General features: G+C 42.1%; 1 protein-coding gene across 1 annotated transcript; it reads left to right on the plus strand.

Annotated features, from left to right (window-relative positions):
• Positions 1-250: 250 nt before the first annotated feature.
• topbp1 (DNA topoisomerase II binding protein 1) lies at positions 251-14,202 on the plus strand. The gene is made up of 28 exons (XM_085286866.1): positions 251-657; positions 836-929; positions 1,023-1,157; positions 1,250-1,393; positions 1,475-1,656; positions 1,787-1,980; positions 2,065-2,241; positions 2,336-2,505; positions 2,641-2,804; positions 5,024-5,268; positions 5,397-5,731; positions 5,810-5,982; positions 6,371-6,582; positions 6,946-7,262; positions 7,357-7,542; positions 7,717-7,832; positions 8,319-8,442; positions 9,038-9,196; positions 9,353-9,449; positions 9,667-9,859; positions 10,208-10,431; positions 10,729-10,871; positions 11,113-11,206; positions 12,182-12,345; positions 12,586-12,714; positions 12,797-12,886; positions 13,263-13,424; positions 13,580-14,202. The coding sequence occupies exons 2-28, from the start codon at positions 843-845 to the stop codon at positions 13,706-13,708; spliced, it is 4,545 nt and encodes a 1,514-aa protein (XP_085142992.1). The 5' UTR covers positions 251-657; positions 836-842; the 3' UTR covers positions 13,709-14,202.
• Positions 14,203-14,807: the final 605 nt, after the last annotated feature.

Below are 14,807 nucleotides of genomic sequence, written 5' to 3' on the forward strand. Positions count from 1 at the left end.
GACCGTAAGTCAAGGAAATTCATACAGCTGCCATTGAGGGCAATGTGAATAGGGAAAATGTGCTAAAAATGAAAACGGTTTTAATATATTTATGTCAGAATTTAAAAAAAAAACACGGTCCCTTCAGTGAAGTTTTCAAGTTTCTAATTTTTAAAACATTAATATATAGTTTATCACCCCCAATTCGCTTTCTAATGTCTGTAGCGGAACCTTTGAAACGTTCACTCCAGTCGGTCAGATTAGCAGGTAACGCCGGAAGTTGCGCCAAAGGCGCGAACACTATCAACAAAGATCACAATTTATATATCTAAACTATTACGATTAAATTGTTTTAAAATGTATGTCAGTTAGTTAAACCCATATCTCGGGACTGTTGGTTGGACTGTTGGTTTACGATAACATGAGCAGTGGTAGTTTTTGGATGTTTTTATGTTGTAACTGAGCTACATGCAGGTTTGAACGTTAGCTCGCAAGTTTATGTTGCGCAGCTAACATAAAGTCAGTGTAGGCTTTCTAAAAAGTGACAACAGACTTCACAAGCGTCAACTCGCTGACAAGCCGCACTAAGGTAAAACTAGCTTCATATGACTAATCAGAGTTTATACTGATTCCCGTCGGAATACACAGACTGTCTTTACTGGCGCTCTTCTATTAAAGGTAAGTAACTAGTAAGTTATTATTTTAAGCTAATAGCAGGCTTGTGTTGAATGTATGGCGGTGCTTAAGGTGCTTAGTCATAACTTAATCTTTGTAGGTGATCATTTTATATTTGGATGCTACTGCTAAGGCCAGCCACAGCCATTATAATAAATGCCAGGTCTTGTCGCTGGTACAGGGTCACCATGTCTAAGGCAGAAAAAGTAGCCTTCATTGTGAAGTTTGTGGAAAGTGAAGGATCAAAAAAAGACTGTGCTGCCAAAGCTTATGAGGTAAGCTCTACTGCCTGGTCCAGTCTTTCTTCTAGTGTTTACTGTCTCTTTGTTTTACAAATTGGTAATCATGTTTGTCTCCGGTTTATTCAGGCCATTTTGGAGCTGCAATCTGAAAAATATTTGAAAACCATCACAGAAGATGATGTTTTGCGCATGGATAAGAAGGACAAGTCTCTGTTTGTGTTCACCAGTTTTACATCTCCAGCCTTTCTTCACTGCAAGAAGGTTGAACTCTACACTTTTAAACAGTGAAATGTCACTCCTGAGGCTCTATCAGAGATTGACTCTTGTTTTGTTTTTTTTTATTTCTTGTGCAGCTTGGTTGCAGAATAGTGAGTCCACTGGTGGTGTTGTACTGCCTGCAGCAACAGCGTTGTGTCCCCAAAGCAGAGAAGCCTGTCTATAACATGGCCATGGCTGATGTCACCATTTGCTGCACCAGTATGGACAGAGCAATACGGGTAAGAGATCTGCTATATACATTTTAATAAAATATGAAGCACTGAGACATGTTTATGTCCATACCTTCTCTCACACTCCAGGAAGAGCTGATGGATCTGGTGCAGCTCATGGGTGGATGGGCCTATTCGGATCTAAACGTATCTGTTACACACCTGATTGCAGAAGAGGTGGGCAGTAAAAAGTACCTGGTAGCAGCCAGCCTCAGTAAACCCATCTTGTTGCCTACGTGGGTTAAAGCCTGCTGGGAGAAATCACAGGATAGGTATGTACTGTGATTTACATGGCTACAACTATTAAATGAAGACTTGTGTTTCCTGTTTGATACAAATTCACATTTTAAATCACTGTACATTTACAAAAACATGAATGGTGTCTCTGTACTGCTTTTCCAGTCTTTTCAGATATACAGACCTGCCCTTAGAGGACTACCTTTGCCCTGTGCTGCGTGGCTGTAGTGTTTGTGTGACAGGTCTGTCCAGCACAGAACGCAAAGAAGTACAAAGACTTTGTGAGCAGCATGGGGCCAACTACACCGGTCAGCTCAAAATGAATGAGTGTACACACCTCATTGTTAATGAACCAACAGGTAAGTCACCAGTATTTTTTTAAAAAATGATGTAATGCCATCATTTGTGCGTCATTGATTGTCATCGATCGTACTTGGTTCTAGGTCAGAAGTACGAGTGTGCTCGGAAGTGGAATGTGTATTGCGTGTCTTTGCACTGGCTCTTTGACAGCATAGAGAAGGGCTACTGTCAAGATGAGAGCAGGTACACTGTGGAGCGCAATGCTTCAAAAACCACTCGACCACACACTTCCACACCTACTGCTACCAGCAAGAAGGATGGTGAGTCGCATTTGATAAGATGATAAAGGTTTTCCACAGTAATTCAGAACCTGTTTGTCTTTAATGATTGAAGAGTTATGTTTTTCATTTCCAGAGGGTCCGTCACTGTTGGGCTTGAGCAACATTTCTGTGAACACTAGCAGAACAATAAACGACACGGCTCTCACCAATAACAGCACTGTCAGCCACCTGGAAGCTCCAGACCCCATAGAGAGTCTGGATCTTACTGTGTGCCCTGCTGATGATTTATTGGATGGCTGTAAGGTAAGTAGATGGTCTGCAGTTTTCTTTTTATAGAGATTTTATGTATTTCCTCTTTCAATTCTGTAGTAGGAGTTAGTTGAGTCTATAAATGATAAACTTGAGGCTTTCTGTCATTTTGTGTTAAATGTCACACAGCTGTATCTGTGTGGCCTGCCAGGGAATAAACTGGAGAAGTTACGGCGTCTTGTAAATGCTGCAGGAGGTCTGCGCTTCAACCAACCCAGTGAGGAGCTCTCTCATGTGGTCATGGGCGAGCTGGACCAGGACCTCAATAATTTTCTTTCCAAAGCAACTCACAGGTCTGAACTAAAGAGCTTTAATAACCTTCATGATATTTATATCCTCTGTATTAATACAATAACTTGGAGATTCTAATGTTTCCTTTCATACCAAAATATGTTTGGTTGGACTGCAAAATAATTTAGACTAAAGGCTATTACACACTGAGAAATGGAGATTCTAGGTTTATCCAATTCTCAACAGAATTCAGCAACAGGGAGAATTGCGTGCTTTGATCCAGGAGTGAAAGCTCTATCGTGGCCGCTTTTTGCCCACTTTAATATCCTTTCTGCATGTATTGAAACAGCAGCTTTATAGTAAAAAAGTCCAGATGCAAATGGGTCCATCACCCACTGACTCATTATAATACAAAAAGTAAGTCAAAGTAACCATTGAAGAGCTAAAATCTTATATTAAACAAGAATCTGAAACATTTGTCTTTAAAATAGTCGGTCGTCTCAGCTCTTAAACACAGAATGTTGGAAAAAAAAGTCTTGATGCATGCTCAATCATCCAGGTAAAATTGAAACTTAAAAAAAAAAAGTTTATATTTTATCTGTCTAACATTTCCACACACACTTTTTCAATGTAGCCTTTAAATCTTTCTCCCATAAAGATGACATTTAATGAGCTTCCCTGTACCCTTAATGACAAGTTTTGTCATCATAGGTCAATAAAAATGTGGTTTGATGACCATTAGAACAGGGTCTTAAATCTTCAACTACATCCCAGCTTTTTGGATGTCAGCATTCTCAAAAAAATTTAAAACACAAATATGAAAAAAGAAAGGCAAGGATTAAGACTAGAGATGGACCGATCCGATATTACGTATCGGTATCGGTCCGATACTGACCTAAATTACTGGATCGGATATCGGAGAAAAATAAAAAATGTAATCCGATCCATTAAATATCACGAAAGCACCTCACAAAACTTGCAACACGCCGTAACTCACCTCAGAACGTTAGCACGTCGGAGCAGTATGCATCACGTGATAGAGCGGCTGTGGCATGCGGGACCTGTCGGTGGTCTGGATAGCATGTGGAGCTTCGCTAGCAACCCGGCATTTCATCTCTGACAAAGTTATCCCCGAGAGAAGTAAAGCAAGTGTGTAAGTCCATCTCTGAATGTTTGTAAAGCATTCCTGCGTTAAGCTTAACTAGCGACTGCCTCTCGCTCTCCGGCTGCTACTTCAATCATGAAACTGCTTAATGATCAGCTGATCGGCTTTTCTGTCGCAAGTCCGTGTCTCTTGTTTGTTTTTGGCCCACTTTGCACCAGAAAGAGGAAACCAGCGGCTGAACAACAGCAGCGCGTTTAAGCTTGATAAGCTGTTGTTAGAATTTATTTAATATTACTTTCTACACCAGGATCTTTTTTTACGTAGCTGACGCTGGTAACTGTGCAGGGGCGGATCTAGCAAAGTTTAGCCAGGGGGGCCGATAGGGCATTAACAGGGAAAAGGGGGCACAAAGACATACTTTTCTTTCTTATTCTCATTTAAAATGTCGAGCTTTTAATTATTTAATATTTATCTGAATCTTACACCCAAAGTTTTAATCTGATGTAAAATGTATAGAAGTCCATTATTGTATATAGTAACTGTTAAGTCTAATATATATACCCTAGTAAGCTATAGTACTTTTTCCTTTGGGAAGGTACCATCTGTGCAGTCTGCAATTTTGTTGAAGAAAGATGTTGAATCTATTTAATATTTCTTGAAAAATAATTGATTTCTGTGCATTTTTTTTCACACTGCATCAAATTAAGGTTGATTACGTCGATTAAGCATCATGAGGTGGAGCGTGAGGGGTGGTTCCCTATTTTTTTATTTTTGTTGTTGCTGGGAGTTGGAACCCTATTAGTTAGGTTGCTTAATATTTACGCTAAGTACTCTTTAAAATACCAGAATAGGGAGGATGGTGTAGGCTTAAGTTTATTAGATTGATCAGTATTGCTGAACTATGAAATATATTTTTTTGCATACAGGTATAACAGAATAGCTTTAGTGTAGTTGTTGTTTTAAACTTGAGTACGAACTTATACAAAATGCAGCAAGATATTTAAAAAACAGTTTTGTTGATTAAAAAACACTATATCGGATTCATATCGGTATCGGCAGATATCCAAATTTATGATATCGGTATCGGTATCGGACATAAAAAAGTGGTATCGTGCCATCTCTAATTAAGACATAATGTGGTTAATATATAATTTATGTTCTCTCTGTAATTCACAGGCCCCATGTAGTAACAGTAAAGTGGCTAATAGACAGCTTCTCAAAGGGCACTCTGCTCCCAGAAGCCAGCTACCTCCACCCTGACTGTCTGCCTCCTGCTCCAGCTGATGTAGTGGTGCCGGGTTACCACACTCCCAAATCCCGGATCTCAACTGGTCCACCTGCTGGCAGCCCGAGCACTCCGGGGAGAAAGAAAGCAGACGAGGATCTACTGTCACAGTACATGGATGATGACCCTACAGTGAGTAAGTATCTGTTGCTGACGGTGTTCGTATGGGATCAAGAGTCTGTATAAGACAGCTGAATGAATAAGATTCAGACTTAGGTTAGTTTTACATATTGGTACAGCTGCTCATATCCGTTTGTGTTCCAGTTGATATGCCGCCTCCACCACCAGCAGAGAGTAAAAGCAGGAAGTCCATTAGTACAACTGCAGAGCTCCAACCTGAATCCTGGGTACCAAACCGCACTAATGGGACAGAATCCACCCTGCAGGAAGCCAGCGAGGCAGGACTGTTTTTCGGGAAACGTTTCCTTCTTGTGGGGTTTGGTACGGAGGCAGAGGCACAGCTCTCTCTGCTGGTGACAGAACATGGAGGCAAAGTGCTGATGGGCCGCTCCCGGGTTGTCGCAGACTATGCTGTGGTCCCTCTCTTGGGGTGCTCAGTGGAGGCCACAGTGGAAGAGGTGGTCACTGATACCTGGCTGGTAAGTTTGTTAATAGTGCTCCATGTTATGAGAGTGCCTTATGCTTTTGATTGACCTATTTCTCTCATTAAACCTCAGGTCATGTGTGTGGAGAAGGAGTGTGTCCTGCAGCTGTCCTCCCACCCTTTGTTCACTCCTGTCCCAGTGATGGACGGACAGTTTCCTCTCAAAGATTGCGTCCTCTCTGTCAGCCAGTTCACCGGAGCAGAGAGGGAGTCTTTGGTGGAGCTTGCCAAGCACCTTGGAGCCGAGTATGACTACCTTACATGCACCAGTCGTTATGTTTAGGCATAATATCCATAAACATTAACTACTGCAGGAACGTTTGATTAAACTTTTAAATTAGCTGGTATTTGCATTCATTATTATGCATGAACACTCAATGTGAAGCCAGTTGCTTTGTGTTCAGAGCAGTAATGAGGATGAATTTCTGTTTTCTGTACATTTTTCTATCTGTATGTGCTCCTGAGCAGTAGGATGATACAGCTGTTTAATAAAAGAAGAAGCTGCCCTGGCCTGTGTGCATTGCTGTAACTTAAATTCACTTGCTCTGCTGCATACTTTATAGCCCAGTCTTGCTGCTCATTAGGAGATATGTGTGTTAAATCTTTAAATTTGTTTTGTGTCTCCTTGCTGCAGCGTCCAGGATTATTTTGTGCGCCTGGGCAACCAGAAGAAAGGCATGCTGGCCAGCACGCATCTGGTGCTGCAGAGCCCCGAGGGCACAAAGTACCAGGCAGCAAAGAAGTGGGGGCTTCCTGCTGTTACCATGCACTGGATACTAGAGTCTGCTCGAACTGGGAAGAGAGCAGAGGAGGGAAGATTTTTAGTTGATCTGCCACCCTCACCAGGTTAGATAACTAACTTTGCTAGATCTGTTTTATGATCTGTAATTCTCAACACACGATATAAATTACATTAAATTAAACCGTATGATGGAGTTTGGCTGGAGTTTTAAGAGGCATTCATTTGTAGCACCAGTTTGACCTGATTGCTAATGACTACCACCAGAGATTTTCCTGGCTTGGGATGGGTCTTTATAAGAACGATAGTTTAGTTTTTATTGGTTTTTAATTTTAGTTTAGTTTTAGTTCCAGTTCGCTTAATTTATTAAATTCATTATGTTGTTATTAAATGTAATTGTAGACTCAAGTTTGTCTAGTGTGTCATTGCTTATTAATGAGACTGGCTGTTTTTATTTTGTTCTTCCACAGAGAGGGATGAAGAGAGTTTTGTAGGTGGTTCGCAGAAACAGATTATGCCTCCAGCGGCTCGTTCCTCTCCAGAAATCCCTTTGTTGGGTCCCCGGAGCGGTAAGGCTGTCACTCCTCTGGATTTAGGCCGCTTTCAGAGCAAAGTGTTCCGATCTGTTTTGGATGAGATGAAGCCCAAAGAGGACATCAGCACCCCAAAACAAAACCAGGAGGGTGGCAGAAGGAACCCACTACAGAACGAGGCCTCCCTGCAGCTGGACACCCCTTCTCGTTTCCTCAACCGAGACCAGCTCTTCAGACCCTCTTTTAATGTCAAGGTTGGGATTCACTGAGCAGCTTACACTTCTGGCATTTCATGTTTGCTGATATTTGATTAATGTTTCTCTAAATATGTGTATTTATATTATTTAGGATGCACTTGGAGCTATGGAAACTCCGGGTGGGGCATCGAAACCAGGGAAGAGGATTGAGACTCCACTCACTGATGTCATCAACAGGAACCTGAAAGTAGCGCTGGCTAATAGCACCCGCAATAATGTCTCAGAGATGCAAGCAGTCTCTGCCAGTCCCCAGCTTGCAAAGACAGCTGAGAAGGAGGTAAACACTAGTACTGCTATACAAATGTGTTAGAGCCTGGTGGTTACAGAGCCACAGCACATCTTAGCGATTATCAGTGTTAGATTGAAGTACACACAGGTTTTTATTTCCCAGTCACAAACATAACAACTCAAAAGAAAGACAGACAAAAACAATATGGTGTTTGCGTGTTAGAGTCCACGAAAAGAAGCCGGGCCCCTGAATGGTGTTGTGGTCTGCGTGGGAAAGAAACTGAGCAAAATGCAGAGTGAACTAAACGCCATCGCTGCCTCGCTTGGAGCCGACTTCAGGTTTGTAAACTTTACTTAAGAGATTTTTATTGTATTTCATTTTTTTAAACCTTTCAAATCCTGGTTCTATCTGTCGCCACTCTCCCTCTATTTCGAGCTAAGCATGCTTTCCCAGTGTCAGCATTTTAAAACCACAGAATGAGAATTAATGTTTGGTTTTACCTGTTTGTTCTTATTTTTTCATCATATGACTTTTAGAAATGACAGTTTTTCACTTTGATTTCCTTCAAGTCTGAGCAATAAATCAGTTCCATAAACTGGGCTTACATAAGGATTAAGGCCAAAGTCCAAGTATACTGCTTCTAAATCATCATGACACCTGTACAAAGAATGGGTGAAATGTTTTGCTTACTGATCACGAATTATCAAAAAGTAACCCATCAATGTTGTAAGAAAGTCCTGGAAAGTAACACTTTATCAATTGATTTTATTTTTTGCAAATATGATGCAAACGGTACAAACATATCTTTGCTAACTTCTTTTCAGGTGGGCTTGTGACGATACAGTAACACACTACATTTACCAGGGCCGTGTGGGGGACAACACCCGGGAATACAGAGGAGTGAAGGAGAGAGGGCTCCATGTGGTCTCCCAGTACTGGTTGCAGGCGGTGGGTTTCCCAGTAGTGTAGCGTTTTCTCACTGATTTCTAATCATTTGTCACAGCTGATTAAGTCTGCTGTGTGAAAGTGATGCTGTGTTCGTGTTATTTGAAGTGATATAAGGTAGTGTAAAACACAGTACACTGTTGAAGCCCATCCCAGTATTTAGTGGGTAAGAGGCAGGCATCAGCTGATCTGCAGAAAATTAACACACACATGTTAGGAAACAATTCAGTCTTTAGTTTCTTTCAACCTGAGCACATAAACCATGCCTATAAAAGGTTCAAGCCACATGCTTCTGTTTCCTTTGCTTAAACAAGCATTTAGAGAAATTACGTCTTCATAAAGATTCACAAAGCTGCATTAAGATGCAATTGATTTCATTTGGGTATTATTTGTATTCTCCTGCAACATTTCACCCGGGGGAAGCAATTAGCATCTCATCAACAAAAGCAGAATACTAAATGAAAAACGTCTTTGATGTGTAAATTCAGAGGCATCGTCGTTTCAGTGGTGTGTCTCCTCATAATTGTTTTATTTAGTTACGTTTTGGTGTGTAGATAAATACTGTGTGCAGTAACGTGTCTGTTTTCATCCTGTGCAGTGCGCTGATGAGCAAAGGCACGTCCCGGAGTCTCTCTATCCTTTCACCTACAACCCTAAGATGAGTTTAAACCTGAGCCAGGTGCCCAGCAACTCTCAGAGGTCACCACCTGTAACACGAACACAACGCAAAGACATCAGGGAGACGAAGGAAGACGAGGTGGGTCTGATTTGAAAGTCAGAGTTAGTGGGGGACCTGTGTTGGTTTAGGATGGAATTTCTCAGGAAAATCAGGATGTATTGTTCAATTAATGCTGGGATGTCACAATTATCTTTCTTTTCCTGTTTAATTGATCTTTAGTTTTCTTTGTCGCAGTTTGTGCACAATCCCACACAAGAAGCTGCAACCCAACGCCGTGTGAGTGATGGAAGCACAGACCAAGAAGAGATGAATGATAGCACAGAAAGGAGGGGTGAGTGTCTTTTCTGTTGCTGGTAATTAAATCCACTGAGCTTCTGCATGTACTTGAAACGAGTCTAAGACTCTCAAGGCTCACCACCAATCTGCAAATCTGTCCATAACTTCTGGAGTAATCCTGACAAACCAAGCCTGTCACAGAAGTAAAAGGTCTTCAGTATACATGGTTGTATATGAGGTTTTACATATTTTTTGCTATCCTGATATTTTAGAAACGCTAGAGATGAGAGAGAACCTGCAAAGACAACTGCAGGAGATCATGTCAGCCACTAAACTGACGACAGGGAGGCGTACCTCAGTCAGGCTCGCTAGGATGGGATCCGGAGGGGCAGACTTGGGCCCCCACACACCCGAAGGGAGCAGAGTTGGACGGAGCGGTAATAGACGGACTCTAGAAGCTCTGAGGTATGAAAGAAGCTGCTTATGTTAAAACTAAAAGAAGCTTGAATCTCTTAAGGAATCTGGCAGCAGCTCAGGGCGTTTTGCAGAGTCCACTATAAAAAATTTAAAGTGCTTTTTTATTTGTTTAAAAAAAAAAGTGGAAGGTGCTGTATGCATGTTTGGGTACAGAGCTGTGGTGACAGCAGAAGAAATAGTAAATATCATCATTTTACCTACAGAACTATGTTAGCAGTAGGGGCGCGTTGAGCTTTGAAAAGTCCTTTTGTGTTAAATTCAGGATCTAAACCATATAAATACCATAGATGGTATTCTTTTGGCTTCACATAGCTGACTGCTCTGTTGTGATTTCAGGGTTCCTCGAGAAGCGGCTATGGACATGAACACAGAGCCATCCCAGAGTGAACAGATAGTTTGGGATGACCCCACAGCCAGAGAAGAGAGGGCCAAGCTCGCTGATAATTTACAGTGGCCTGGAAGCCCATCGCAGCACTCTGAGCCCCTCGCTCCTCCTCCAACTGCAGACAGCGGACCACAGCTAAGGGACTCCATGACGGACTCAGAGCTGGTAGAGATGGGTAAGAAATGAGGATCCAGCTGCACCAACTGTCTGAAAGCGTACAATGGGCTAAATTAATGCATAGAGGGGTTTACACCTACCTGGACAGATAAAGAAGATTTTGAACTGTGAATCATGCAAATGAAAATGAAAGGTCTAAGCTTTGGGAGGATGTAGCGATACGGTGAAGAAGTGGTGCATCTTAGTATAGAGCTCTCAAGTTAGTCTCAGGTCTATTTAAAGTCTGTGTATGCATATAATAGGGAAACACTGTTTCTGATATGTTGGTAACATTTCACCGTTGTCGCACCCGCAGCTGCTTGTGACGTCATTGAGCAGCACATGAACAAGAAAGTCCTGACGCCTCCTCCCGAGGAGCCAGAGAATGACGTCCTCACTCCTAAAGCTCCCAGCATTGCTTTTCCTCTCGCCAACCCCGCAGTAGCACCAGAACCACAGGTGAAGGGTTCGAAATTTGCACTGACAACAACACGTGAAGCTTTAATCTGGTCTAAATGAAATTTAATTGCTCAGCATTGTGTAACACTTCTCTCCACTTTCCTGCGTTACGCAAACAGCTGCATGCTGGTGCTTATTCAGTTACATAATAATGAACTGATCATTTGTACTGCGCAGTGTACAATCTGTACGTCTCTTTCAAGCAAAGTACTAGTGCTAAAAGGTTGTTTATTTTTCTCAGGAGAAGAAGGAAGAAAAACAACCTCCCAGATTTCAGCTGTCCTCCCTCAGCCCCCAGGAGCGCATTGATTACAGTCACCTCATAGAGGAGCTTGGTGAGTCTCCCATCTAATTAGCGATCTAACGCTGTTTCATCGTGCTGCAGTACAAAAGGCAGCACATCAGAGGCTGGAAGTCAGAGGAGCTAATCCCTGATGACTATAACTGAGGATCTGCCTCCAGGATATGGAAGTAGTTCCTCCAGCACTGTTTCCTCTGTCAAAAAAAGCATGACTCAGATCTTCACTGGTCATGACAAGTTATATCATTATTAAAACTTTCACACTGTATTTCTGCCTCAGCGCATCTTACTAGCTTAATAGCTTGACAGCCGTTCATCTGCTAGGCTTTAAACTTGGTGGGTGTATTGCTGGGAACTGAAATAAGTGCAGCGTTGAGTTTGAGGTTGTTAGAATAAACGGTTGTCATATATTGGCTAAAAGTTCACTTCGTTACCAGCATTTCCCCTACAAGACGTGTTTGTTTGGCTGTCTCTGTGAGGTCATTTACTAACAGTAAAGCATTCTCAGTCCTCTTACACATGAGTTTAATCTTCACTAATTATTGGCAAACCGTAATCCAAAACTAAACCTGTTTCAACCAAACAAAAAGTTGCATTCAACCAATGTCTGCTACACTGATAATGTTGCATTTACTTCATCAGCCATAAATGCTGAAAGACCAGTCTGTTTCCACCGTTTTTGAGTTGCACATCTTCTCTTTCCAACCTGTAGAATATGAAAATACTCACTGGGGTCAGCGATCACATGTGAGGTCATGGAAAATGTGCTGTGATCCAACCTTTCAAGATCCAAACCAGTTTACCAGTTTAAAATAGGTGCACAGATGGTGACTATATCCATGGTGCTGGAAACATGTTATCAGAGGGTCTGATAGAGTCAGTGGAATAGGATAAACTTCATATTTATATTGCATTTTCATGCCATTCAGTTATCAGTGTTGCAGCCATAATCCCTGCACAGGCCAAGTGTACCATGTGTGTAGTTTTCTGTCTCTGTCTGTTGCTGTAGGTGGTGTAGTCTTGGATAAGCAGTCTTTTGACCCCAGCTGCACACACATCATCGTCGGGACACCCCTGCGTAATGAGAAGTACCTGGCAGCGATGGCAGCTGGGAAATGGATCCTGCACCGCTCGTACCTGGAGGCGTGCCGCTCTGTGGGTCTCTTCATTCAGGTCAGAATCCGAAGAGCAATCTTTGCCACACGTAAATATGATAGAAAGTCTGGGAATGTGGAATATAAGCGCTCGGATAACACCAATACTTTCAAGGAGAGTCCTTCATGCAAGTATCACCACACAGCCGTCATCTTAGGCTGTTATTTTAGACTAGACAAGGAACGGGTCACTTCTAATAAAAACCACAAAAAAGGTTTTCTTGACTTGTCCCCAAAAATCTCCAAATCTGTGATCTAGGAGGAGGAGTTTGAGTGGGGCAATAGCTCCATCCTTGACGCATTGCCCTCCATCACCTCCCAACAAAAGAGAATAGCGTTAGCCGGCATGCGCTGGAGAAAAAGCCTGCAGGGTCACTCTGAACACGAGGTACGAGCAGGCTCATACACACAATAAAAACCACGGCTCTGAGGCATTTTGTGTTCTATAAACAGGCATTTGTATTTTTCAGGGCGCCTTCAGTGGATGGACAGTCATGCTGAACATCGACCAGAGCAGAGAATCGGGATTCAGGCGGTTGCTGCAGTCTGGCGGGGCGAAGGTTTCTCAGTGCTTTTCTTTTCTGAGACACATCCAGGAGCATGCAGTCTTTAGCCAAGATAGATTAGCATCCTAAAAGTGTCTTAAAACAGCAACAGCTTCAGTAGGTTGATATTTATTTTTTGATATAATCTTTAGAAATGTCTGTGATGTAAAATTTGGAATCCTTGATAAAACTGAGCTAGTGAGTCAAAAGAAAGCGAGGAGAAAAAAAAAAGAGCTAAGAAGATGGGGCTGTTGTTTTAGATGGAGGTAAATAACCATCACAGCAGTATGCTGAAGGAAAGAATTGTGTTGTTTGCGGGTTTACGTTTGTCTGCTTCATTTGACTTCTTTCCACAAACACAGCAAACACACAGTCTGTCATTTCTCTGCAGGTCCTTCCTGGTCCCTCCCCATCCATGTACAAAGAGGCCACACATCTTTTTGCAGACTTCAGTCGACTCAAACCCGGAGACTTCAGAGTTGATGTTTTAGAGGCTACCTCACAAGGAGTCACATGCCTGAAGCCAGAATACATTGCAGACTATCTCATGCAGGTTAGCAGGGCTCTTCATTTATATATTCTCAGCTGAGTCTGATGCTGAATTTCTCACTTGAAAGACGTTTGATGTCTTCCATGTTGCAGCCCACACAAAATTGAATGTTAAAGATGGATTTTTAGCAATGGCTTTTTTTCCCATCTTTGCTTAAGGAGCCAACACCACCCATCGAGCTGTACCACCTGACTGAAGCTCCCTCTGAAGAAGCTCCAGGCACACCGTCACGTAAACGTAAAGCAGCAGCAGAGACCTCCAGGCTGAAAAAGAGCCGTGTGAACTGAAGTTAAATATCTTAAATATTTTCAACAATGTGAAGATGATTGTAAAAAAAAAAATCCCTATTTTTTATGACCTGTATGAAAATAAAATAAATGTAGCACCTGTATTGTAATACTGCATTTTTCATAGAGCGCCCTGGAGCTGCTGCTTGCACCGAGAGACTCTGCTTGTGATGGATGAGTTAATGAACGTCTGCAGAAAATGTTGAGTCACGTTTTGTAATTGCATGCGATGCTACTCTCTGGCCTGTAGAGGGCAGTAGTGTGTCAGTGCATGCCTCAGGTCTGATTTCTCAGCAGCAGAATGTAAACTCAAGTCTCCCAAGTGCTGTTTTAACATTTATATATTTAATAACTTTACTTATTGTTTAGGATTTTTTTGGGGGGGGTTAACCAAGCCTTCTATGATTTTTTTTTTCCAAATGTCCTGTTTAAGTGTGTGTTGTTAACTTTCTTTCTTTTGCAAAATAAAACCTGCCTGTGTATTTATTGAGAAATCATCCTGCCTAAGGCAGCTTATTAACTTAGTCTCTGACAAATTTGGTCAAATTGACATGTTTCTTGCCCTTCACTGGTTATAGCCCATTTGCATCATCTGTCGATCCCCCCTCCAGTCTAGTAAACACTAGATTTTGTTTACGCTGTTCATGTAGGCCTCTGGTACACTGATGTGTTGCTTCATACCAGCGTGCCAGCTGAGGTTTGAGGCCTCGGTTCTCTCTCATAAGATGGTTAAGTGGTTTAACCTCGTAATAGATGGACCAGCTGACCGCCTCCCCACAGGTTCAGTATTTAGAAGTGTGGGATTAGAGGAGGAATCCTGACAGGAAGGGAAACATGACTCAGATCCCAGAGGGCAGCTTAAGGTCACTCACAAAGTTTGGCAAGTTTCAAATTTTACAACCAACTAATTTTAATGGTAACAACCAAACCGTATTTAATTAAGCTGCATATTATAGGGCAAAGGACCTGTTCTTGCACACCGCACATACCTGTGAGCTGTGAACAAGTCCACCCTTGAACAGTTTTTCCTACAGGAAAGGCAAGGGTTAAATTATCGTATAATTTATATTGCTGTTAATTTTATGCCAACATAGCCAAT

This window comes from Mchenga conophoros, linkage group LG9 (assembly GCF_057382185.1).
Source record: "Mchenga conophoros isolate Kocher_MC1m ecotype Shallow Benthic linkage group LG9, M_conophoros_male_GT1.1, whole genome shotgun sequence".
Taxonomy (NCBI): domain Eukaryota; kingdom Metazoa; phylum Chordata; class Actinopteri; order Cichliformes; family Cichlidae; genus Mchenga; species Mchenga conophoros.